Below are 25,964 nucleotides of genomic sequence, written 5' to 3' on the forward strand. Positions count from 1 at the left end.
AACAATCCACAAGACACAGAATAAATTGTAAGTGCCATATCAAACAAGGGCATCATAACAACAGACACAGACAAAACATCTAAGGCTCGAATTCTAAGACAATATACATGATCTGGCAGAGAGGGATAATTAGTAACTATGTATATATGAACTATGGTGAGTGGCAGCTTTACAGACAGATGATGGGGTCCGGTTGATGGCTAGGGATGAGAGATGACATGCAAACTGCAATTTACAGTGTCAAAGTCTCACTCATTGTAGGCCCATCCATCCAACCTGACCTGCTTCCTCAGACTTCAGAAAGTGGTATATCACATGATGTCCCTCATTGCTATTGAACATAAACCTAAACAATATTACTGATTAACAATAGTCCAAGTATAGAGGAGTGAAATATGCCAATGACTAACTGACTTGAATTTGCCTCTTGATGACAATGAGGGTGTAATTTGGGATGTTACAGCAAAAAAGTATTTATATTTATAGCTATGAAACTGATAATTTGTTTTTGTGGAATTGCCTATCACGTTCTTTTACACTTTTTACTGATATGTTAGTGTTTTTTCTCTCTGGATCTGCTGACAAAAGAAAAAGGTGGAGGTAAAGCCTGAGAGGTTTATGTGTGGAGAACTGTATATCCACTAACCTTACCCTTTACACTAAAAATTCCACTGTTACAAATCGACAATATCCTCACAGCCAGGTTCCCTCAGTAATGAACACCTGTGAGCAAAAGCAGAAAAAGAACGCTTTGACAAATGTGAAATAAATTATTACTATAGATCAGGCTCCTTTGTTTCATTAATCATCTTCTTCCCTTCACCATACATCAGTGAGCAATAGTTGCCACCGCATACGTCTTCCAAATTAATTTTCTCTGCCTGCCTTAATCTTGCCTTCTTTTTTGCTATTTTCTTTCTCTGCCTCTGTGTCATTCTAACTTTTTCTCAAGTAGAGTGTTTCATAAAGTGTCTATGGAGACTAGGTGTACTAACACAACACAACTTCCCTCATCAGATGAAGAAATGCTTGGTTTGCTCCAGTGAGAAATGTTGAGAAGAATGTAGGAATAATACCGGACAAGGGCTCATTTTTTAAAAGAAAGCATAAAGCTGTTGGGAGGGTTAAATTGGTATTTTAGTACTGCTAGCAGGTGTATATTGAAGCTTGTTGGCTGAACTGGAAGGACAAATTTTATTAGCCAGAGGGAGAAACAGAAAGAAAGAGAATGACAGAATGAGAAAGAAAGACGGAGAGTGAGAGAGGAATATTGGCAAACGCTGCTGTTTAACAGGGCTGCCCAGATCCAAACACAGAGTTGGCCAGTGATTGGTCGGTTGTGGTTAGGTCCTGGCACGGTTTGCGGCGACAGCTGTTTGGAAATGATGGAAGCCCCTGAGAAGGCAGACGGGGAAGAGTGGGACCACGACAACAATCCAGAATTACTGTGAAATACTGTTGTCCCGGTCCATTCTCCCAACGCAGCTCAGACTGACGCAGAATGAAAAATAGGAGACCGCAGCGAATCAACAATAGGAAAAAATTAAGATACAAATGAGAGACTTGCATTGGTACTGCACATTGCTGAAAGGAACATGTAGTAATTGGATGCCTTCAATCTTAAGTTCTCCTCTGAGGCTTGTTTGTGGGCCTGTTTCATTTCACGCCTTCATCTCATTCCAATGGGACAGATCATAAAGACATTAAGCGCTGAAGACAAAATGGAATTCAAGCGTGCATGCTATTAATACTCCTTACAAAAGGAAATATCAACAAATATGCACAAATACAAATAAGCCTATTTATTGGTAATCAAACCATTTAGTGCAAATATAGCTTGACAGTGTAGAAACACTAATCAATGTGGTAATTACTCTGCAGTTCCTGCTTAATGTGAATCTGGTCACTTAACATGTGGTGTGCTTTACCCAACTGAGATCCAGATGGCAGCTTCACTATTTATAAATGCATTCCCATTAGATTATTACAGAAGAAATATGTGAATACAAAGGACGCAGTCCAAAGGCAAAAAAAACAATCAACACATGGCTTAAAACACATCCAGGAATAACTACCACAGGACTCTTTTTTTTTTTGTCCAGTATTTAGCCGTACGAAGAGGTCTCTGTTAACAGCTACTTGTTTACCCACTCAGGTACTCACATCACATTTTGAGAAATCCAACAGACGGAATAATAAATCCCCCACATCTCTTCCTCCATTTCTCCACATTGTGTTTTTCTACATTCATCGCCTCTCTCCCCTGCAGATTGTAACTCTGTGAGGCTGTGTGCATCTGGCTGTCAAATCACACTATGGCGTGTAAAGAACAAGCAGAGGTGATAGCAGCAGCAGATATGGTCCAGGGTGCCCTGTGGCATGACACAGTGACCAGCAATTGAAGAGATTGTTAACCATCTCAAAAATGTCACCCACTAGATAACTGGACAATCAGGAAGATGATATTTTTGCACCGTAGCTCTCTGAGACACACATGGATGTACTGTATTATCATACATCATCACACAAGCAAAGTAAAACAGGGTCTAGCAGATATTAATCATCAAGTTCATCTGTCTGTACTCCCCAACAGCACTGACACTATCCTCACGGTCTGCCAGCTTGTTTAGCCCCTCAGCTCTGCATTGTTGTGAGTAGCATAGGGTTCATTTTCTGTGAAATGTCAGACTGTGAGTGAGTCAGCCATGGCAGGTGCGTGGGATTGGCATATACTGTAAATCTCTGGTTAACAGTATAATGAGTTAAAGGGGAGCTCCTCCATATGGAAGAAAATGTGTTGGAGGAAAACATACTCCACACAAATAAGACTGGTTGCTTTCACCTGCCTGGCTCAGGCTCAAACACACATGCATACACCCACTCACCCACACATACAAACACACACACTCTTAGGTCACTTTTGGGGACATAACATTTCCTGGAGACTTACCCTAACCCTAACCGTACCCACTATTTGCCTTAGCCTAACCCTTACACTAACCTTAACCTTAACCTTAACCACCCTCCCAAAAATCCCCGTTTTACCAATTGGGGACATGGCTTTTGGCCCCAATTGCATAGGCTGTCCCCAATCAACTGGTCTTAAGTCTGGTGCCCCCCCCCCCCCCCCACACACACACACACAGACAGCAGATTCAGTTTGTGAGCGAGTGACAGAAGGATGCTCACAAGTTCTCTCAAGCTCTCGCAGCAGTTGCAAGTTTGTTTGGCTGGCTGTATAAACAAATCCCAACTCATCACCACAAAAACAGGTAGAAAGCGCACAGCCAGCTTGTAATGGATATTATGGTGATTGCAGAGCTCTGATGAGGCACTCTGCCTTCTATTAAAAGTGCTGTGCTTGAAGCATATTTCACTCTCGCCCCTCAAATGCTGCAGGGTGATGACTAAAAGAGGCACATTCAGTCATCCTCCCTCCACACCCTCTCCAACATACACACATACTTGTGCACATGGGTACACTCAAACACATTGAAAGTGAGCTGAAGGCTATACTTGCATGTCTCCTGACGTTGTGGATGGGAGGTTGGGATGTAAAGAGGGGTGGGTTAATAAAGCATGCTTCATTTGCTGATGAAGTCTTGATGCAGAAGTGGGCAGTCTTGCTTTAAGACATGTGATCTGACTCTCTCTCAGCTCTCTCTCTCTTTCCAGCTGGGCTACATTGTAATACACACACACACACGCACGCTCACTCACACACTTGCTCTGCCTCTCTGACACAGACTCTCTACTTAGTGCGTTGGAGAGAGGACTGAGGCTCACACTATCAGCACAGCTTCTCAATGGGGGGACGCAGCCAAGAGCAGACAGAGCAGTCATTCCACTGGAGCCTTCCGCTGCACGCGTGAGAAGGAGACGACAAGTGAGGGGGGTAAATTAGCTCCCTGTCAACACAACATAGGAGTTCTACTGACGGAGAAGAGACAGAGACTGAAGCAAGGAGAGAAAAAGAGATCTGCATGTATGTGGCTGATACAGCAGTGACATGATCAGCCTCCCAGTCCTCAAATCCTGGCCAGTTTGTGACACAGACCCCTGGGTGTTTTGCTCTTGGTGACTATTTGTGTTGCAAAGGATTTCAAAGGAACTGAGCAGCGGGGGTCCAGAGAAGGAAATATTGAGGAAAAGAACAGAATTTTATCCCCTTTTGTGCGGTGACCGGCAAGTCTAGTGCTGGAATTTCATGTGGGAATCCCTTGCTTCAAAGTATGGATGGATTTAAGACAGAAGAGTGAGTCTGCTGGGCAGACAGGCAGTGATTCTTACTGAGCTTCTTTCCTCCTGAACACATTGCTCAGGTAAGGGTGTGGGACTTTCGAGGAACACCTCTGGTGTTTGGGGATGGGATGGGTGGGGTGGGAGCTGATTTTACTAGGACAATTATATCTTTGGGATATATTTCCCACAAAAGATTGCTTGTAGAAGAATGTGTTTGAGTTGAGTAAAAAGGGACATGACTGGGATACTGTATACATGAGGTAAAAATATGGAAAACTGAAAACATCTTGTGTATCATAATACAATATTTGACCAATATATTATATAACTTTCAAGCATGTTTAAATGGGGCAAATAGGTTACATTCATCTTTTTAAATACCACAACTCGCATATTATTAGTGAACTGCATTTAATTAAATGCAGTGTTAAGACATCACGATCATCCTGAATCAACCAGACAGGAACGCTCTTGAGACTCACTGCTTAAGTTGTCTCCACATGTGAAGAAGATAACCAGGCTGCAAGAAACAAAAAACGAGAGTAATTTTGCTAAATCAATGTTGCACGCAGGACCATCGGTGGGTTGTGCGCCTGCAGGTTTGTCTGTTTGTCTGTTTCTACTCCTCGACCGCCTTTACTGTATCACGCTGGACTTACCAATTAGTACGCACTGAAGAGCTGTCCTCTCGCTTACGAGAAACCACATAACTGAGAGTAAACCGCTTTTCAAATGGCTTCCTTTTCCCGTGTGGAAAATAAGAAGGAGAAAAGCTCTTTTGCGCTGAGAAAATGAGGCACATACTGTCAAGAGTTTGGTTCTGTTTTCTTGAAAACTGGTTTCTTTTTCCTCCTCGAAGTTCCTTTAAAATGATGCTCGACCCGTGTATGTGCGTTTTATTCAAACTCTGCTGCGAGTTTTCACCTCTGGTAAAACGCTGCTGGTAAGAATCACATTTTATTTTCGGAAAGACTGCCTTCCGATAACCGGGAGGAACTCTCTATGCAATATGCAGTTAACTGTGAAAGCGTAACGACTCTCTTGAATATGAAGCCAGTTTAGCAAAGAGAAAACACTGAGTGGTTAAAAAAGGAGAGGGAAACATACCCATGGGACCAGTTTACATTTCCACAAAACCGCGGATTATGGTGGATTTAGAGCAGGGGTGGGGATTTACAATTTCTCTTAATAATTATATGCTTAATTTTCGCTGAATATTAAACAGTGTCAATGTCACAGAGGGCACAGACACGGGAAACATTTAGTAACCTAATGGTTATAATCTCAGATGCAGATCAAAACATAACGGTGGTCTAGTTTGACCAAACAAACAAGCAAGTAGTGGCTTTGCTTTGTGGAAATAACTTATTGGATCAGGCCTGCTTTCATGGCACTTTTTTTTTTTTTTTTTTTACAGACATTTATTCCTATATACAGGCTTTTTATTCAGATGTGAAATTCACTGGTTTGAAGATCATCTTGAAGAGACTCCCTGGGGCTCGTAGTCTGGTTTATATTCTCTTGTGTATGATGCTGTAGAATTAAACATTAAAGGAGTACTAGACTGTAACATTAGATCATCAGATTCACACAGTCACCACCTCCACCACCACCTTTGTGTGAAAAACACAAATAGATCAAGGTTCCAGTTCAAGGTTTGTTAATTTTTCCAAACAGCTGTTGACAGTCCCACTGAGTAGGATGTAGGTGGGTGTACAGTTATAAAAGTCTGAGGCAGGGAGCCTAAATACACCACAGTTGAGTTTAGAGGAGGTGGGGTGATGCTTTTAAATTTCCCACTGTGGGGTCTTGAATGGAGAGAAGCGCTAATAACACCTGGAGAGGAGGAGAGTCTCATTATTCAATGAGGGCTAAGGCGTGCCTCCATATGCTGGCCCTCACCAGCCATTAAGCAGTCGCTGAACAAATCTGTGAGTATGTGCTTAGAAATGTCATCTTTTGTACACTTTTGGATATTCAGGGCTCCATCGTTGCTGCTGCTTTTAATTGAACTGTAATTTTCAAACAGATGACACAGATCATCATGAAATTATTATTGCCCAAACAAAGGGATCAGGTAATATTCCTGCTACTGCTTCACAGTGTTTCGACTATTATATTTGTGTGGTACAAGTCCATTTAGACTACAGCAGGTTTGGACAAGACAGATATTGACTATCTTAACTTTATGTTTGTGTGATTCCTTAAAGCCTCTGTCTCCTCTTTTTCTTTTTACTCCTAGTGTTATGATAAGAAAATACCCATGTGCAAACTTCTAAATAAATCATCACTAGTAGATGTGTTGGTCCAAATATTTTTAGTTGAACGTATCAGAAGACACGTCTGCACACATGTTTCTTTTGTTTGGCTTTACTCAGTGTTTGTGTTATAAATATGTATAGTGACATGCTGTAATATAACTCTTTTCTTGTTTCTCTGTTATGTCTTTCTTACTGTGTGCTGCAGACTTGGCCTGAACATGTCCTGGTTGTTGGCCATGTGGATTAGCCTTGGCTTCCTGCTGTTGTGCCAGGCCACACTCTATCAGACCCTCCAGCAGCACCATGTGGCCCGGCCCGGCCGCACTGACATTCTCACCCTAGGTACGTGTGCCTCCTTGTCGGATTTCGGCTTCACAGCAAAGTCTTACAGTGCGAGATGTTGCCCTGTTGATGGGGTAGCAGTTGTTAGCTTTGGCTGTTTAAAAGCAACAGCAAGAGACTGCTGCAGTATGTCAGAATGATTTGCCACGGTACTGTACTGTAACATGATGATTCACCATGCTTGCAGTCATACAGGATGAGCGAAGAGGAAGACGACTAATTGTGCTTCTAATTGCATGTTACATCCTTAGATTTAGTCAGACTCAAATCTATATATCTGTATACATTTTGTGCTATTTATGGAAGGAATATGGTTGCTTGACTTTAAAGCTGAGCTGCACGCTTCTGTTCAAATCTGAACATGGAAGTCCAGTTAGACAAAGAGCATCTTACACTGTGAGTTAGCTGGTAGGGAGATGATTTCTATGTGGGGTGAGAAATTCTTGACTACTGCACCCTGAATCTTGCTGGCAGACTGTTACGAGCAGGACAAGCTGTAGGCAAAAATCCCTATTACTGTGCTGGGTAGCCAAGGGAGCTTTGATCACTGTGGCTTAGATGGAAATGACAATTATGTTTCCCTCTTTTGCACTGGAAACGTTTGGCAATTAAGCCCGACGCCTTCTGCACCGTAGGGGCAAAAGGGGAGGGTAGACGCTGAGGCGGATATAATTCTCTGATTATGAAAAAGCTTACCACCATTGCTTATGGTGTATGAGGGAGTGTTACAGGGAAGGCAAAGGTTTTTTTAGAGCAAAGCGAAGGCTTTCTTTAAGCTTCTAACAATGAGTATGACTCCCATGCTGAACCCTCACACAGAGTGGGGCTCTCTCCGGAAGCCAAGCGGCTGTTAAACATTGATGCTATCTTCTGCTTGGTTCCCTCAGTGTGTTGCATTGCCAAGCAAAAAGACAGTAATTGAGGCACAGCAAAAGAAAAAAAAAATCTAGCATTGAATTCTCCATGCTTGTGTTGAATACTGGTGATTTTAAGCAGCATGTTGGAGAATTGGCTTACTTTTGCTGTGGAACAGCTGACACATGAAAATCCCAACTATGATAGATAGAAAGTTCTCAAAGTATCCCGGTGCCGTTAATTGGAACAAGAGGGTGAGGGATGAGCGACAGAGAGCTCTGAATGAATTTTTAAAGGCTGGCTTCCAGTTTTTCTGTTTTTTTTTTTTGACTGGTTGGCAAGTCGAGCTTGGTGCCAAAGATGTACAAGGAAGTGCAAGGCTCAGTAAGTGTCTTTTGAATAATGCAGAGGTCCCAAAGGGGGAGAAGGGAAGAAAATAAGATCCCCCCCCCCGCCCCGCTACAGCCACCACCCCTGTTGTAGATCTAGAAGAGTCATCCAGGATGGATGAGGATGGTTATGGCTGAGAGTTCTCTGGAAGGTTTTCTGTCAGACAGATCAACTCACACTCTAACTGCATACAAAACTAAGGAGGGTACGGACATGTACATGCTCACACATTTACACACCATTTTCTCACTGAGGCCATTATGGTTGTGGCATTTTCTTGGGTCCTCTGGTGATACTGGAGCTGTGTTCAGGACACATCAGGTTTGAGAGGAGGCAAGCTGTGCAGATGAACAATAACCACACACTCTGTTGATTTGATCTTTTTAAGTCTCAGATTTTATTTACATTTTTAGACTGAGCCACTACATTATGAATAACGTCACCAGGAGGTAATCAAAATAAATACGTTTTACAGTATCCCTGCATTCACATTGAGACCAAAAGTCTGTTGTAGTGGGGTTTTTTTTATTACATGTGTTCTCCAGAAAAAAAGTACTTTCCAGAAAAGTTTTAAAATCACCAAACTGTGATGGACGACGGCCATAATTGGTGCTGACAATCATAATCTCGGGATATGTTATGATATTTTACTATCCTAATCAGCAGGCTTCGAAGGGATAATGGTCTATCACAACTGGGCGCTCAGAGAGAAAACATTTCTGTCTGATTTTTTTTCTGCTGCTGGGCAACTGTACAATTTACTGTATATCATGTTAAGAGGATTAAGCTGACATCAATCTTACTCAGCCGTGGAGTGGCGTTAACCGATCTAACCAGAACTGCTCTCTCAGAATTGAAATGCTATGATGAATATTTGAATTAGAATTGATTTTATAATTTAAGAAGCTCTCTGGTTTCATTGAGGCCAGAACCCTCAGATATAAATAGATATGGCTATGTAGGAAGTGGCAAAAAAAAGAGATGTTTTGCCTCGAAAAATCCATTGACTTTCATGCTACGCTGTTTTCTGTAATCAAATAATGTTTCTCTGTTTCAAAAAGATGATGAAAGGATGTGTGATATACTGTCTGCCACACCGTAAATTAAGTTGTAAAATGTTTTCAAGGAAGCTTGTGAAATACAGGATTCAAAATGTCTTTTATGCTGATAAATAGCTTAATGGAAAGTGTTTTGTCTCAGACTCATACTCACACTGAGATTATTGAATAATTATCCTTAAAAATAAGATAGGTGGAGCATCTTTCCTATAAATTGTAGCATGCTATGCTACTGTATTGTCTTTTGGACAGTCATAAGCTAAGTCTTGAAGTGAAATAGAGGGTTGGTATTTTGTAAGAAACAGTGTCTTGAAATAAATTTTTGTGGATGTTGGCATGCAGCCCGGCCAACTGTCTGAGAGACTGAATGGTACAAAAACTCAAGAACCATCCCACATAGACAAAGACAAACAGACAAGGGTCTGTGTGGGTATCTGAGGACGGGAAGTGAAGGTCATGTTGAGCTAGGTACAAATGTAATCCTCCATCCTGTTGAAGCATCTAACAATGTTTGAGAAATCAGCTTATCTGCCTCCTGGAACGGTGAGCTGACAGTGCATACCAAAAAAAAAAAAAAAAAAAAAAAAAGTGACTGAGGAGATAAAGTTTCTAGATCGTATTTAGTTATTTTTTTCAAATGTTTCCGTGACAAATCGGCATAGTCACTGCTGAGGCGGAGATTGTAACGAGTTGCCTGACTGCTTCGTCACCTGCTCAGGAAGCGATGCTGCTCTCTTTCCCATGAGCCTCCGCTTCACACCGCTTCCCTTGCGTCCTACTCGTGCAGCTGAAGATTGATGGCGGCCTGATTCTGGGCAGCCAATTCTGGTCTCTCAAGAAATAATCCACTACATTGACAGATGAGCTGAATGTGACATGACACACACAAGCCCGGCTCTGCACTCTCCCCACCTGCCAACACAGCGAGCAGAAGTGCTCACTGCCAAGACTGCCGCTGCACAAACCAGGCCACTCTTGACAGCACACAGTATTGGACTCCATCAAAAGTCAGTAAAAGTGTAACCAATTTACATTGTCAGTGCTTTGCTGCCACAACTTATTGCAGATTTGATGTCTTTTAATGAAAACTAAAATGAAAATGCTCCCTAATGTTTTGTCTGCAGTGTTATATAGTATTCTCATTAAGTTACGCTTAGCAGGGACTGTATTTACCCTTGTTCAGCTGAAGAATGCATACAGTACCATGTTCATAATGTATCAGTACCCAGAGGGGCAGTCTGAATATAACAACACTTTAGCTGGTGCTTTATTTTATTATGACTCTGACAGGGCAGTTTAAGAGAGTCTCAGATCTAACAGAAGGGCATGATTCCTGTTCCAGGTGCAGCTGTAAAACTAACTCTACTAGCCTGTTACACTTTAATGGCAGTTTGTTGCTGATGTTATGTTTTACCATTGTTTTTGTCTGCCATGATTAAAAGACAGTACATTGTATACTATATGTGCACTATTACAGAACTGTACACGTATTATGAAACCTCTTAATATGTAAGTGGTGGCTTATGATATAGACTATAACACAGTGGTACTGCTGTTATGTTTTTATCCATTGATTCGAAATGGCTGGTAAAGTCTAATAAGAGATGATTGGAAGGCATTTTAATGAGCTCATTGTGCAATGTGCCATAATGCTCCCTCAGTCTAGAGCATTATCTGAGGTGGAAAAAAACATGTAATTACTTTGATTAGCTAAGACGCATGATATGGTCAAACAAGAGCAACAGCGATCATAAGCGAGCGTGTGTTTGATAAATTAAGGAATGAAACTTCAGCTTTAAGAACACAAAATAAGAACACAAAAAGAACTGTCAAAATACTGTAGTGCTGAACTTAAGCTTGATGTATCTATTAAAGCTCCAATTTTTATCTTTAGAGCTAAGGTTTGGGTTTTTCTGAGTAGAGGAAAATCTGACAAGATACAGGGTGCTAAAATAAACCTTGAACTTGATTTAGGATTGCTGTCTTTTGGCAAATGAGGACGGGATAGAAGTCTGGAAGCCATACATACACACAGCATGAATTGATTTTTTTTTTTTCTTTCTTTCCATCGCTGAGCGGATGGCTGCTTCAGAAGATTGATGATTTTTCTGGCAGTGTTTGAGAATGTTAAGAAATTAGCTTCACGGGCTCCCAAACTGCATGCACACACCGTTTTCAACTTGGAACTCATTTCCATAGTTCTCAGTCTCCTCATTACAATAAGCGTTAGCGGCAGAAGTGAACGTGTACTTTTTTTTTTTTTTTTTTACGTAGTCATCCCCAAATTAGTAATCATGCTGCTTGCCTTCTTTTGTGGCGATGTATGAGTGTTTATGAAAGGCAGATCCATCCATCCTACCCACAGGAACATCTTTCCATATAGGCTCTCTGTGCTTTTGTTTTGCCATTAAATCTGCTTTATTTACATCCCCCATTAAACTGAGGGGACTAATTAGTGTGAGAATTGATTGCAAAAACAAAATTCAATCAAATTTCAGTCACTTGAATGGATGGCGCCTTAATCATATTTTTGTTAAGTGGATGAAAAATAATTGTTTGATCCATCTGTCAGGGTTTGCTCAAGTGGAAAAACATCAACTTATAAGCTATATGCACATGTACACACAAACACACATCAGAACCACTAGTGTCCAAGATATTGAAATAACCTTCTCGGAGTTTGCAGTGGGCATGTTTTTTATTCCATTTTTATTCTTATTCACTTGTGTATGTGTTTGTGTATCATGTCTTCAAGAACTAAATTAAACTATACGGTGATAAAAATCACACATTTTATATGACACAAATTTAATTAGAAACATACATTTTCTGAACGTGGCATCTACAAATCCTGCCTTGAGCCAGCAGAGAAACTCAAATCTGATAATCTACCTCGCATAGATTATAATTGCTTTGAAAACTCTGGGTTTAGGTAGAGAGCTCATCAGTGCTGTGTGATCTCTCACTCTCCGTCGCACAGCATGCCCTTCGAGGTAATGAAAGCAACCTTTCTAAAAACTGGGCAATAACTGCCTGATCATTCAGGTGCCGAGCAGCACTCACTCCGCGGCTGGCCTCTTCTCCCAGCCCTCCATCCTCTTGTCCCTGCTCCCCTCCCCTTCTCCTCCTCCCTCCCTCCATCTCCTCGTCTCTATTGGCCCCTCAGACGATTTGTCATGGATCAGATGAGACAATTTGTCATGGATTAGTGCACTTAAATGTCTGTGTGATAGTGGAAGCAGTCACTGGAAAAGCTTAGGAATCCTATTACACTGCGTTTTATGGCCGACGAGAGGGGAGGGAGGAGTGGAGGTTGAATTGGCACTTTCTATGGCCTGTGTACCATTTCTTTACTTTTTCCTCCACACATAATCAGATATTCACTTAGAGGTGAGCTCCGCTGATGTGTCTGAACTGGGACCAAAAGTTATATATTCTTTTTAGATTCATCACTTCATGCTGCATAAGTTTAATTAGGTTGTTGTCTGCCTTTGCCCACCCCCCACCTACTAATTTTACCATCTCAGTGACACATTTGAAGCCAAATATGAACAGTCTGTATTTTGAGTGCCACTTGCATCAACAAGTGAGTCAGACAGCGGGAAATTATCTACATTTCCCTCACTGTCTCATAGTCTTTCTTGGAAAACATATTCTGATTCACCTGTTGCAATATTGCTGTGTCATTAGTATTCATTTACTCAGCGGTGTTTCTCATCTCAAGCCTTTTGCTGCTTGTACTCTGGTGCATTTTCTCCCTCTCTGAGTGAGATTAGATGGTAGTAGATTAGACACTTTTCTGCTCTGATGTCAGATAATTGTGTCAGACAGGGTGCACAGGTGCTATTTAACACAGGTGGCCCATTCCCTAAACAATTTCTCATGAAGAGCATGAAATATGAAAACATACACACAGAGAAAGGTGTGTTCAAACAACCCAACAGTCGCGCAATACCATGAGATACACGCCTGTGTCACAGTTATTATTTTTTCAGCTGTCTATTTTAAATAGTCCTCTGTGTATTCTTTTTTTGTCTGCCAGATTTTTATTTATTTCAGCCCCTTGCAGCACATCTATTTTATTTACACTAAACAGAGAAGTGGAAAGTTACTGTGTCATAGATCATTACCATCTTTATTCATACAATATCTTATGCAGCTTCTCCATCACCTCTAGGCCCCTCAAGCCCTTTAGTATCATCTTGGTGAAGTGAAATAGCTTGCTTATGTTAATGGAGCAAAGAGACACACTGCCAGGTAATTGTGATGCAGCAGAGCTACTTCATGGCATCATTTAAAACCACTGCAGGGGACAAATGTTGTTCATTGAGTGTTTTGTTTGCAGAGGACTCACTTTACCCCAGCAACTCATTTACCCGATGGCAGTCAAATTAGGTTTCTTTTACCATATTACTAATTTACTTCTAAATCTTTTCACTTTTTTGCAATCACTTGAGTGGATTATATGAAACCTAAAATATTTTTAGCATGGATTTTTAGTCACAGTTCTGCAAATATGAACAGACAGCCAACAGAATCAAAACAAAACTTGCATGTTGACTTCCATTGTCTTTGCCATATTGCTGGTTCTTTCAGTGTAAAAATAGCAAGTAGAATATTTACCCATGTGGCCCTCTTCTCTGACTTCACTTCTGGCATGTTGAAATAGACACCGATATCATTGATTTTGAATTCCAGTTTGCCTCTGGTTTGAATTAATCACTTGTTTGTTTATTGACATTTTAGCCTCTAAAATATTTACAAATTATAAATGTTATATTTCTACTTTAAATTTCAAGTCTTTGTTGCCTGATATCATGTTATCCTTCCAAATGTATACTCACCTCACTTACACTCACAAAATGTGTGATAACTACTTCATCTTTGCAGTATGTGTGTATCAGAATATCAGAATTGTTTTCACATTCGTAAAAACATGATTTTGAGAATGAGCTTGAGATGCATATATTCAATTTGTTGCCAAGGTGACTTCTCAGTTTGGCCCAGTGAATCATTCATTCAGGCCCTGACAGGGGACAAAAGTGGATTATGGGGTTTGGAATTATGGAAACAGAAATCCTTTTGCTTGAATATGTCCCCACTTGTCAAATGAATGATTGAACGTCTGTCTAAATTTTCCACCCAGGGTGCTCTGTCAGCATTAGCTGAGGTCTATTTGTCTTGTCTGATGTGTCTGAATCAGTCTATGCGGGTGCTGCGCCGATGCAGCACCATATTGTCTTATCACAGTCTTATCTGACAGCAGATGTTCTAATAATGGAAGTTCGGTTGAGATGTCACAGTTAAATGTTTATCACAGCTGTAAAAAATAAGCCACCAGAGATGGACACAGCCAAATATCTCTATAAATAGACAGGATATCTTATTTTAATCTTTTTCATACTATTGTGTATCCTGTATGAAATATGCCAGTCATTTGTACTGTACACAGTGAGAATGGTGACAGACTGTTGAAAATGTAGGGGGCAATTAGTATCCGCTGGCCCTGCAATGTATCTTCATTTGCCACAGTATCTCCAGCACATGTCAGGTTCACTGAACATGGCTCAATGCCCTCATACCTTCCCGTTCTGTGCGTGTTGGCCAGGAGAGAGAGAATGAAGGATGGGGTGGCACCTGAATGTGTCTGTCTGTAGCCTAATGACCCAGAGGAGCTTTCTCTCTCTCACACTGTCTCTCTCCTCACTTTCATGCTCTTTGTCTTTGTCATTCTCTGGACAACTCATCTGCCTCTTAGGTCTCGTCTGATCTCAATCCTGTTGTTTTACTCACAAACTTCTCTATACATCAGTTTCCTCTGTGCCTCACTCTCTCAAAAAAATACATGTTTAACTTTAATTATCTTGGGAGCTAAGCAATGTTGGCAGTGTGTATTTGCAAGGAAATATTATTTAGGCAGCCAGGCAGGCTATGTAGGATTTTCTCTTCCTCATCTCACATCCCAGAGGTTTTAAGTGGTACGAGCTATCAAGCTTTTCCAGCAAAAACACCTTCTGACCTGCTTTCTGTAAGTTTTGAGTTGAGTTTAAATGAGGATTAATACCCGCTCTAAGGAACTCGTTCAACCTTTTCCCCAAAGGTATCAACGAAAGTGTGAGGATGGCATACATGTGTATAAAATAAGAGTGTTATTGGAACTGAGCTGATAGAACTGAATACCTTTCCACATGCTGACTTTGATCATAACATCTCTTCCCCATCCTTGTGGATTTCCACTGTCTCCAAGGCATAAACTGCAAGGCACACATGCATGCTAAATAAAGAGTACCAGAACTGTACTGACATACAACTGGATTGCTCACCTCATCTCTTATAAAAAAATTTTTCTGTCCTAATGGAATCCACATCAAGGCACATAATATTAAGATCCTTCGTGAAAGACAAACAAAAACAGGAGTTACGAATGTAACAAAGGTTCTATGAATTCTGGATGACTGCCAGAGATGGTATGTAATACCTAGACATGCATCATGTACATGGGAAGGAGGTCGAGACATAATACCAACAAAGTCACATGTGTGACCTGGGTGATGCAAGCAACCTGATAAAGGGGCCTAGCAATCAGCAGTCGTTTCCAACAGAATCTTCTCGTCCAGACTCCGAGTGACAATGAACTCTAGCGGCCATGCAGAATTCATAGAACCTTAGTTACATTCGTAACTCTCATTCATATCATTCTTCCTGACTGCTAGAGACGGTATGTAATGCGTGGATGACCCATACCAGCAAGCAGGCAAATGTACAGGAAGAAGCCCGAGTAGCTGCAGCACAGATGTCACTTAGTTGAACACCCCTCAAGGCAGCCCAAGAAGTTGAGACACTCCTGTTTGAATGACATTTCAATGGGGGGGACCTGGAGGCCCCTAAGCCTGTATGTTTGTGATATGGTATCAACAACCAAGTTTGAGAGTCTCTGTATGGACAAGGCACAACCTTTCCTGTGTCCTCCATAACAAACAAATAGCACATCAGACTTACGGAACCCAGCCGACACATCTGTCTCACAGCCTGAATAGAACTGAATAGGCTAACATTAGGATGCCTTTCCTCTGCCCCTGGTTGTGGGGCAAAAACTGCCAAATTGATAGGCTGCTTGATGTGAAAACCTGAAAGCCACATGGTAACCCTAGACCCATCAGAATTCCAACACAAACAGTCCCTGGTAATGGACAGGACATGAAGCTCACCAACTCGCTTTGCAGATGCAGCAGCAAGGAGAAAGGCAGTCTTACCAGACAGCCATCCGAGGTCAGTCTGGGCACCAACTGGAAAAGAGTTTCCACCTGTTGGCATACAGTGCCCTAGTTGAGGATGCACAAGCATTAAGTATGGTCTGGACCACAGCCTGATTGCAAGAACTCAGTAGCGAGCCTGGCCCTTCAGGGGCCAAACATGCACCTGAAGGTGATCCAGGTGAGGTTGCCTATTGCGCTCCCTCAACTGTGACAGAAGATCCTGTTTCAGTGGCAGAGGCCAAGGTACTCCCTTGAGAAGCCAACAGATCACCGGAAACCATATCCTTCTTTGGAACAAGAAAATAAGTTGAGTTGAACCCTCTCAATTGAATTGAACTTTCTACATATTCGATGGCACCTTTCCTTAGAAGCACCAAAATTTCCCACCTGAGAGCCAGAAACCTCAGAAGGTCATTGACAACAGTCATTCTGACCCCACTGAACTTTAGGGGCCAACGCCTGAACTGGATACAGTATCCCTTGGAAAGATTCGACACCCATGGATGCGAAAGATGTGGTGGGGAGAAATGGCTTGCGCCTGGACTTTGGGAGTCAGGCTCGACTCCCTTGACATTTGGGCAGCTTGGATGGTCGGTTGGTTGTGTTTGGGTACCCTATCCCTTGGTGTCCGAAAGGCAGGCTGTGGACAGACCAGTTGGAGGTGGCCCTGCTAAAAAGAGGAATGTCTGGCTCTCGAGGGACTCCGAGTGCTGGCTGCAAAGCAAAGAGTGCTGGTGTGTCTTGGTTTAGGCAAAGGCTTGACTTTGTTCACGTGTTCACTTTGTGCACCCCTCTGACGGGAGACTGGGCAAGCCACGCATGGCACCAGGCCAAGGTCAAAGTGGACATCAGTCTGCCATGCTCTCTGGACATGAAAGCAAACACCTGGAGTGGTGCATCACTCAGGTTCTATGTCAAGGCATCAACTCCAGCAGTCTGGAGAGTCTGCAATAGAGCTAGAACAAGGTGGGAAAAAGAGATTCCAATACGCCCCATCCAAGCTGCTACATCATAGCCCTTGGTAAGGAGGTCATCAGTGATTTTACACTGTAGGTGTGGAACGGGCATCCAGTCTAAGGGCTTCATCTGGAGATACTATCAGAGAAGCAATGGAGGCATCAATGGCAGACATTTGGTCTAGACCATATTTGGCGTCATCTGCTAGAGGGAACAGCTTCCACAGGGGCAGCATCCAGATCAAGCCATGAGATGGTCAATTGGATGGCTTGCTTAACTGTGGTATGACCAGCCTCAGCATTCTTCAAGGAATCTGCTCCTGACCTGTGAGAACCTGTCACCGAGGGGAGGGGGGACTCTCCAGTTCCTCCTGTTCTCCTGCTTCCTTATCATAAAAAGATTCCCTGAGGTCACAACAGTTAATGCATTGTCGTCTTGCTGGCTAGCAAGAGAGAGTAAAGTAGCTAGGTGATCACTCTCATCATAGGCCTGGAGTGGCGGCTCTGAAATAGCATTGACAGCAGCAGCAGACGACCAGGCTGTAAATTCAGAAGGGCCTTAATCTGGGCAAACTCAGAGGCCAATGAATCCTCTTTAAGAGCCAATGGTTCATCAAAATTCTGTTTCTTCTTAGTTTTGGAGGCATCATCCTGTGTGTGCCTGTGGAGCTTAGAACCTGAAGGGGGGCTGAATGCAGACATTACTGAAGGAGGTAAGCCAGCCTCAGCAATGCTACTGTCAGACCTGGCCAAAATCACGGTCCTCTCTGCTAATGGCATGCAGCTGCAATAGTGCAAGCATTATCTGTCAGTGTCTGCATTAGGTGTTCAATACCAAGACATGATGGACATCTGTCATGGCCATACTCTGGGCTGAGAGGGACCAAGCAGGAGTTGCAAACAGAGAGGATAGCCTACTTCATGACTTTCTGTCATAAACCAGCAAGGGGCGTTGCCCAAGGGATAAGATGGCCAAACATGTGTTGGAGTGAACAAGCTTGTTCCTACCTCACACAGACAGCTCCAAGGCGAGCAGACCTCAGCATGTGTAGCACCCTATGGTTTGATAATAGCAGTAGAGCAAGACATACTCACTTACAAATCCGAAGTAAACCAGCATCTTTACTGCCGTAAGGTTAGCGACGTAGCAGTAGAGTGAGCAACGCTCAGCTACAATTCCAGTTAAACCATCACCTATAATGTTGAAAGGCTAGTGATGTAGCGGTAGAGCAAGAAACACTCAGCTACAAATCCAATTTCCGCGAGTGTCACAGGCAATCCTATTGTATGTGTGTGTGACTTGTAAGTGTGTAATGAAAAGTCCACTCAGAGCTGAGCTCTGCTCTGCTATCGTCAGGATCAAGGGCTTTAGTTTCACTCTCAACAGACGCAAAGAAGCACCGTAACAGTACGATGTTTCGCTGAAGAGAGAAATACCTCTGGCTCACTGACTGTATATTAGCTTTTAGTCTTACATTCCACCTCTTCGGCTATTTTGCTGAGTGCAAGCCTTGCCCAGAGCTTCGCTCACATCTCAACACGACTCCCTCTCTCTCATAGGTGCAATCAAAGTGCAAAGTGATTTAACCATGAATAAAATACTGAAATATTTTGTGATACATTCACTGGAGTGAGCTGCACCTCTGTCTAGCTTGGGTGCTACATTTTTTTCTTTTTTTTTTTTTTACAGAATGCATGTCAGGCAGAGAGCTGAGAAAGAGATGAAGATGGCTCTGTCTCAGCATTCATATAAGTCACAGTCACCAGTATTACTCATTCACAATCTTGGTCACTTGTATCACACTTCCACACCTTTATCTGCTGTCTGATTGGAGAATGGATATGCTCACATGCTGTTAGTACAATAAAAAATTCATATACATGACAGAGCATCACCTTAGCATGAAACATGGCTATAGCAGGAGGTGCTGCTTCTCAGAGTTTGTAGGGATGTAGAGAAGCTGTGTGCATCCTGTCAGGGTAGTCACACCAGGCTGGGCCCCTGAACAGCAGCATGTTGCTGAAGTGATGTTATTACAATTTTGGATGATTCACATGAGAGGGCAGGCAGGCAGACAGCCTTGCAGTTTTTTTTCTCAGCTCCTTTGCAAATGAGAAATGTCACCCACAGCTGCAGCTGGGGCAGGCTTGAGGGGGTACATATTCAAAGAGCTATGACTATTTGTTCCACTGTTGTAATGTAGTTGGCGGTATACACCGGAGGGCAGAGGAATAAAGGATAAGAAGAGTTGTAGAGTAATACTTAGCCAGTGAAGAATAAGGAGGGCAGAGGATGATGGAAACCTTCGAACAAGGCTCATTAGGGGCTGGAAGTATGAGTTTGACTTGGAGAATATATATTTCTGACAGGCTGCTCTCTGCCCTGACACTGTGACATCCACACTACCAAAATTTATAGAGTTGTGCGTGTGTGTGTGTGAAACTGTTTCTGTAGAACAGCATTGTGTCTTGGATTGAGATGTACAAATGGAAAAGAGATCATTTCCAGTCAAGTGCCCACTGATGTGCTATAGTGTTATCACATATTCAACCTTGACCCTTCTGTTAGATTTTACCATAGCCATTTGATAACCTGGTGTTAGATATGTGTCACACAGCTTCTAGTTCTCCAAAATACTGTCAGACATCCTTACTTTTGTTGACTTTTCTTACAGGAGAATAGTAGTGTGAAATATGGTAATGCCTCATTTACTTCTGGTTTTGTCCAGTTTACATGATACATACAAGCTAATTTTACAGTGCAGGCCACACTATTATCACATGCAGGGTCATTATTTCTATTTATATATAATGTTACAATATCATAAGTTCATATTAAATATGGCCAAAGTGTCAAATAATGAGGTTAACCTATGTAGAAGTAATCCCTGTGAGCAAAAAGCACTAGCTTCAGACTGCTCTGAACACTTGGTTTCCAGCGTTTTTTTCTACTTTTAGCCCGAGCCAATGTCAGTTTGGGATTGATTTCTTCTATGGTCATCCGCTCCACGCACAGTGCTCCGCTATGCTAATATTATGGTATTTTTCCATTGTTTTGGGGGTAGTCACGCTGAGCCATGACTCAAGTCAAGCTGGCACACTGTAAGTGTTTAGATTTTAACACTGTAAGTGTTTTTCCATTACACAGCACAGCAAAGTAAAATAGGTAGTTTACCTGTTGGAGGTGTGTTGGTCATCTGCAACTCTTCATCAAACATCATCATCTCTGTGGCTGTTTCTGCTTGTGCTATTCCTCCCTGCATTATTTCTAACTGATCTGCTGAGCAAAAACATCTCAAAATATCTCCATATCTTGTTGTGTCGACCGATTTTTAGCAACGCTAACAAAGCTCTGCTAATTCAGTGAGGAACACATTTAATTTCCTGTAAATTCTTCACAATAAAAGTGTCCAGTGATTTTGTCATTTAAAAGCTTTTAATATGAAGTGGCAAAAGCAGAAAATGTTGGGTTTCATCAGCAGTAACTTAACACACCTCTGATGTGGCTGCCCCGTGGCAGGCTTCTGGAAAGCTGGCCAATCAAAAGTGGGCTCATTGGGAGGGCGGCCTTAAAGAGACAGGAGCTAAGACTGCCTATTAGAGACGGAGGCTGAACTGAGGGGCTGCATAAAGGGCCAGTATAAGATAAATAAGGAGTTTTTTTGAACTATGAATCATGCAAAGCTACGCTTGTGGAGTCCCCGACTAAAAATATAGAGCTGGAAATGAGCATAATAGTTCCCCTTTAACTGCTGTTCTAGCATAGAGATGTCTCAAATAAAGATAGAGTGATCTGGGAGTTACGTTTATGGTAACATGTTTGTGAAGGATTATTGCTTGTGGAGACTGTGTGTGCATGCACAGTGTAACACAATAACCAAAGATGTCAACAGTCTGTGTAAAATTTTGACCTGGTCAGACCCCGATCACTGGGGTCAGGAAGGGTTCTGATTTCTCTTGATTTTCTCCGTTTTCATTAAGCTGGGTTTTGTCTTAAATATTTTTTCTTATTTGTATTGTCTTTATTAGTCAGAGCAATTGAGTACTTTAAAATGATCAATTTTACTTTGTCATAAAAGTGTATCTTTTAATCATGTTTGGGTTGTTAAGTGCTGAAGCGGTTTGGGCTCAGATTTCTATCTCTATTGGTTTTTGGACTTTTTGGCTCTGATCAAAACCTGAAATATTGTCTGTATATACATAAAGTGATTTGAAAACACATCAACAGTAAAGCACACAATCATACCTAGCCTTTGACAATAAATTAATGAAAACAAGGGTTTATATTTAATTTGAATTATTTTAAAAACTCTATCCAAACACCAAAAGGAATACCTGGTGGAGGTGAGCGCCAGACTAAAGTAAAAAAAAAAAAGCCATATGCTTCAGAGCTGAAATGTTTAGTTGATTAATCAGTTAGTTAATTGCCCTAAAATTAATCAGCATCTATTTTGATAATCAATCAATCATTTCTGTCATTTGTTAAGCAAAAATGCCAAACATTTGATGGTTCTAGCTTCTCGGATGTGAGAATTAAAAGCTTTTCTTTGTCATATATGATAGTAAATCATATATGTTTGGGGTTTTGACTGTTTGCCAGATAAAAGGAGTAAATTAAAACATCACCTTGTGGCTGGAAAAATGTAAATAATATTTTTATAAAAAAATAATAACAGTTTGCAGATTAAATGATTATTGGATTAATCGTTAGTTGTAGAACTAACTGTCCAATACAGTAACTGTGTAAACAGTTAAATATTTAATGTTCAACTTACAGTAACTGCATGCCTTTGACACAGTTTGTATCACTGCTTGAATCACTTTAAGTCTAAAGACCCTTAGTCAAAAGACAAAATCCAGGTATGTGACACACTAGCCTTTTGAGCTAGAAATTTGATTGTGCCCCTTCAGTATCGAATAGTCAGCAGTTTGTGTGATAAATCTTTCACCTACCCCTGCATAGACAGAATAGGAAGAAGAAACCTGGAATTAACCTGAGTGCCTTTTCAGCACTGAATCAATGAGGGGAGATTTTCTGGAGCCGGAGGAGATGAAAACAGTACAGTTACAGTTGAAAACAGAACAACCCTACAGTTGTGCCTAACAGATGTTATCCAACACCAGCGCTGGAGAGGAGGGGACCTCTTTCTCACTGTCTAGCCAGAGGTGCGTTGTGCTAATGTTAGTTGTACTGGTGATATTGAAGATGAATACGAGCCCCTCGTAAGGTCTTACAGTCTCTCATGGACATACCATCTCATCCTGCGGTGAATTGGATGAGAAGCGAGTACAGATCTCATAAGTCCCCTCTAGGAGTCACGGCTCACTCTGCAAGGGCACTCGTAATAGGCGCCTTACACATGGGATAGCAGCGATAAAACAGCCTTATATTTCTTTTCATGAGGAGGAGGGGATTATGTAGTCTTAAAAGAGAAATGTAGCTCCCAAACTGTACATGTGAAGGATACAAATCTACACTAGAGGCATCATGTGTAGGTTTAACATTGATAATAGTGTAAATCATTTAAGAGCCATAAAGTAATGACTTGCTAATCTTCCTAATCTCTTATTGTTAGCTACACAGAATGTTTGTGTCTGTGCTTTGTGGCTGAATATGAGAGTGAACACAATTAGATTCATGTTTCTGTGTGGATGTGTGGATCGTGTTCAGGCCTTTCTGCCAGTTGGAGGAGGCAGCAATGTGTTTGAACAGTGAGAAAATTTGGCCAATCAATCTCACGTCCCCTGTCCAATGACTAAACTGCCATCGATCATCGTTTACCCGTTACATCTCATTCCCAGCAAGATGCTAGTTGCCTTCCCGTAACATTTTCCCCCGGACATTTGCATGTCTGGCTGGATTCACCTTTTATGTGTGTGTGTGTGTGTGTGTGTGTGTGTGTTTGTGAAAACGAGGGAAAGAGAGAATGAGGTTATGTGTATGCAAAAGAACGAGATAGGATGTGTCTGTCTGAGCCAGCCAACCAGCTTGCTGCGGTGCTGTTGCTGAAGCCCAGCCAGACAGATGGCATCCATTTGATCATGGAAATGCTGTAATGGTGGGCCAGGAGCAGCTAAGAGACGCTGTTTTTGGGTGTTCATGAGCAGGGCATACTCTCAGTCTGCCAGGCAGTGAAAACTTTAACCTTTTAAAAAGCTTTCCTTCTTTTCCCCCTACTGCTCCACTGATGTGTTGGCTGATGTGCCAGATTGTTATCACGACTGTCTCAGAACTCGGACTTATATTCATCAGTGTTTGCATATGGACATGTCTGTGTGTCTGTTCACCCTTAAAGAGTAGTTATTTAATCAGTTTAATTTTATCCACAAAAAGAGACCACAATCAACCCTGCATTTAAAAGGTCAACATTTGTCTATGTACACTAACCACAACTTGATATAGCTTATGCCTCTGTGCCATAGACCTCCATCGCTGTACAGAAACTATGAAAATATACATAACAATACACATAAAATAGCCATACTGTTAGTGTGTTGAAGTGTGATCATTACAATAAACAGCATAGTTTAATCTGAAATGCCGGGACAGCATTTATAATCTCTAGAGAGTAGGTTCAGGCAGCTGAAATTGCTGAGCATATTAGAAAATGTGATTTTGTCTTTTCTTTTGAAAAGAATAAAGTGTGCTGGCATTGTTCATTTCAAAACCAATATCCCGCCGTCAACAGCATGGCTCCTTATGCTTTTAGCTATGGGAGACAACGTCTGACGGTCAGTCCACCACTTTGGTCCATACTGAACATGTCAACAACTAGTGGATGGATGTTCATGAAATTTTGTACAAGCATCCTTTATGGTCCCCAGAGGATGAATTATAATAACTTTGGAGATCCCCTGACTCTTATGGTGGACTCTTATGGTGGAGGTGGTCAGTTTGGTTTATGAAATACCTTCAACTCTGCAAATACCTGCAAATCTAATGACATAGCTACTTTGTGTTTAGTGCTAAATTGGATCAACATTTCACCTGCTCCTCGGCATGTTAGGATTGTTATTACAAGCATGTTATCATGCTGATATTAGCATTTAGTCCAAAGCCTGCATGTTAAGTCTCACAGAGCTGCTGTGTCTATAGACTTTTAGTCTTGGAAGATAATGGAGTTGTATGGCATGGAGCCATGAGCTATGTCAGACTGACCATACGGAAAGTATGTGTTAGTGGGTGTACCTCATTGTTGTTTTGGTCTTTTCATGGGATTTGTTGATAATAATAAAAATGTAAATTAGCACCAGCCTTATGTACTACTATTGTGATACAATAGGGAGCTCATGCTGGGCTCCAACCTATGTCTATGATTGTTAAACAGATTTATTTCTTTATATTTATATTTATTTCTCTATGAAAGTGAGACATCAGCCATGAAGGCAGTGTATTGTTATTATTACTATTATTACTATTTCCAGCACTACCACTTATACAGATGGTGTCCACCTGCTTTTAAAGGTGTTAGATTTTAATGGGAATAGCTTTGTGCTGTGTTGTCAAAATAGTTTGTTTTACTTAATCAGTCTAACACAGAACATATGCTAAGTGCACAGAGTGTTAATCTTCCCTGTGCACACATTTGATATGAGATGAAAGGCAACATCTTAAGCACAGTGTGTTTAATTTTTCTATGAACACTGCGATTGTCTCCTTTCTCTCCCTGTTTCTTGTCACAGGGCAGAGACATTTTTATGATCACATTCGGCCCTTATCTCGTCATACTTGCAAATCCATTTTTAAAAGGTTAGACATTAATGGCAAGAATCCCCTCCTTCCTCCTCCTCTTTGCCCTCCCACTTCTCAGATATGAGATTACACATTTCACCCTGAGCAACAGACAGAAACTAATCCGTGGTCCATGTGAGATATAGTATTAGGCCTATACTTGCGGTGTGGCTGACAGCTCTGCAGGCCCAAGTTTTGATATTGGGCATTTAACAGGCCACTATAAAAATCCAGCGTCTGTTAGGCACTAAACCACACACAGCACGCATACTCCCACTCGCTTGCTGTCGTGCACACCATCCATATATGAAGACACAAATGAGCAAACACATGAACATACAAACCCTCAAAGCAGATGCTTCAGCCTAGTGTTGATGAAAAACTATGCAGCGTGATTTCAAGTACAGCAAATGTTAAATAGCAAGATAAGCATTGGGCCTATCAGAGTAAGTGTGATAAGTATCCCATTAAGTGCCCTATGGCTTCCACATTCTCTCTGAATCAGTGTGTGTGTTAATATTTAATGCCTCTAGTAGAGTGCTACAGACACTTCTGGGTGATCACATCAAACTCACAGTGAGTTTGACAGTATCAGACCAATCTTTCACAACTTGAGATTCATTTACAGTCAACATTTCCTTAGTGCTTGCTGAGTTGTTTTTACCATGTACGCACACATGATAACATATATTTACCTACAGTGCATACAATATTCACACTTCTATGTCTATTATTCTTCCTTGTGAAAGGCACAGTGCTAACATTAATACACAAGCTGTGAAATTAGCTACTTTGTCTTGAAACAAACACTTTTAATAGCCCCACAATCAGTAATATTCAATTGAGCAATTTAGATGTACTGACAGAAAGAA

The 25,964-nt window shown here is 41.5% G+C and overlaps 1 protein-coding gene across 3 annotated transcripts in view; it reads left to right on the forward strand.

The window, feature by feature from the left end:
• The first annotated feature begins 3,717 nt into the window (after positions 1–3,717).
• The window catches only part of LOC122981480 (chemokine-like protein TAFA-1), a 113,169-nt gene continuing 90,922 nt past the window's right edge, over positions 3,718–25,964 (forward strand). For all 3 annotated transcript variants that reach the window (XR_006403248.1, XR_006403249.1, XM_044350223.1), the window contains exons 1-2: positions 3,718–4,322; positions 6,709–6,845. Coding sequence is in view for 1 of the 3 variants with exons in the window: in XM_044350223.1 (XP_044206158.1) it covers positions 6,722–6,845 (124 nt within the window). In the remaining 2 variants the exon portion in view is untranslated. The remainder of the gene's footprint in view (positions 4,323–6,708; positions 6,846–25,964) is intronic.

Source organism: Thunnus albacares, chromosome 4, assembly GCF_914725855.1.
Source record: "Thunnus albacares chromosome 4, fThuAlb1.1, whole genome shotgun sequence".
NCBI lineage: Eukaryota > Metazoa > Chordata > Actinopteri > Scombriformes > Scombridae > Thunnus > Thunnus albacares.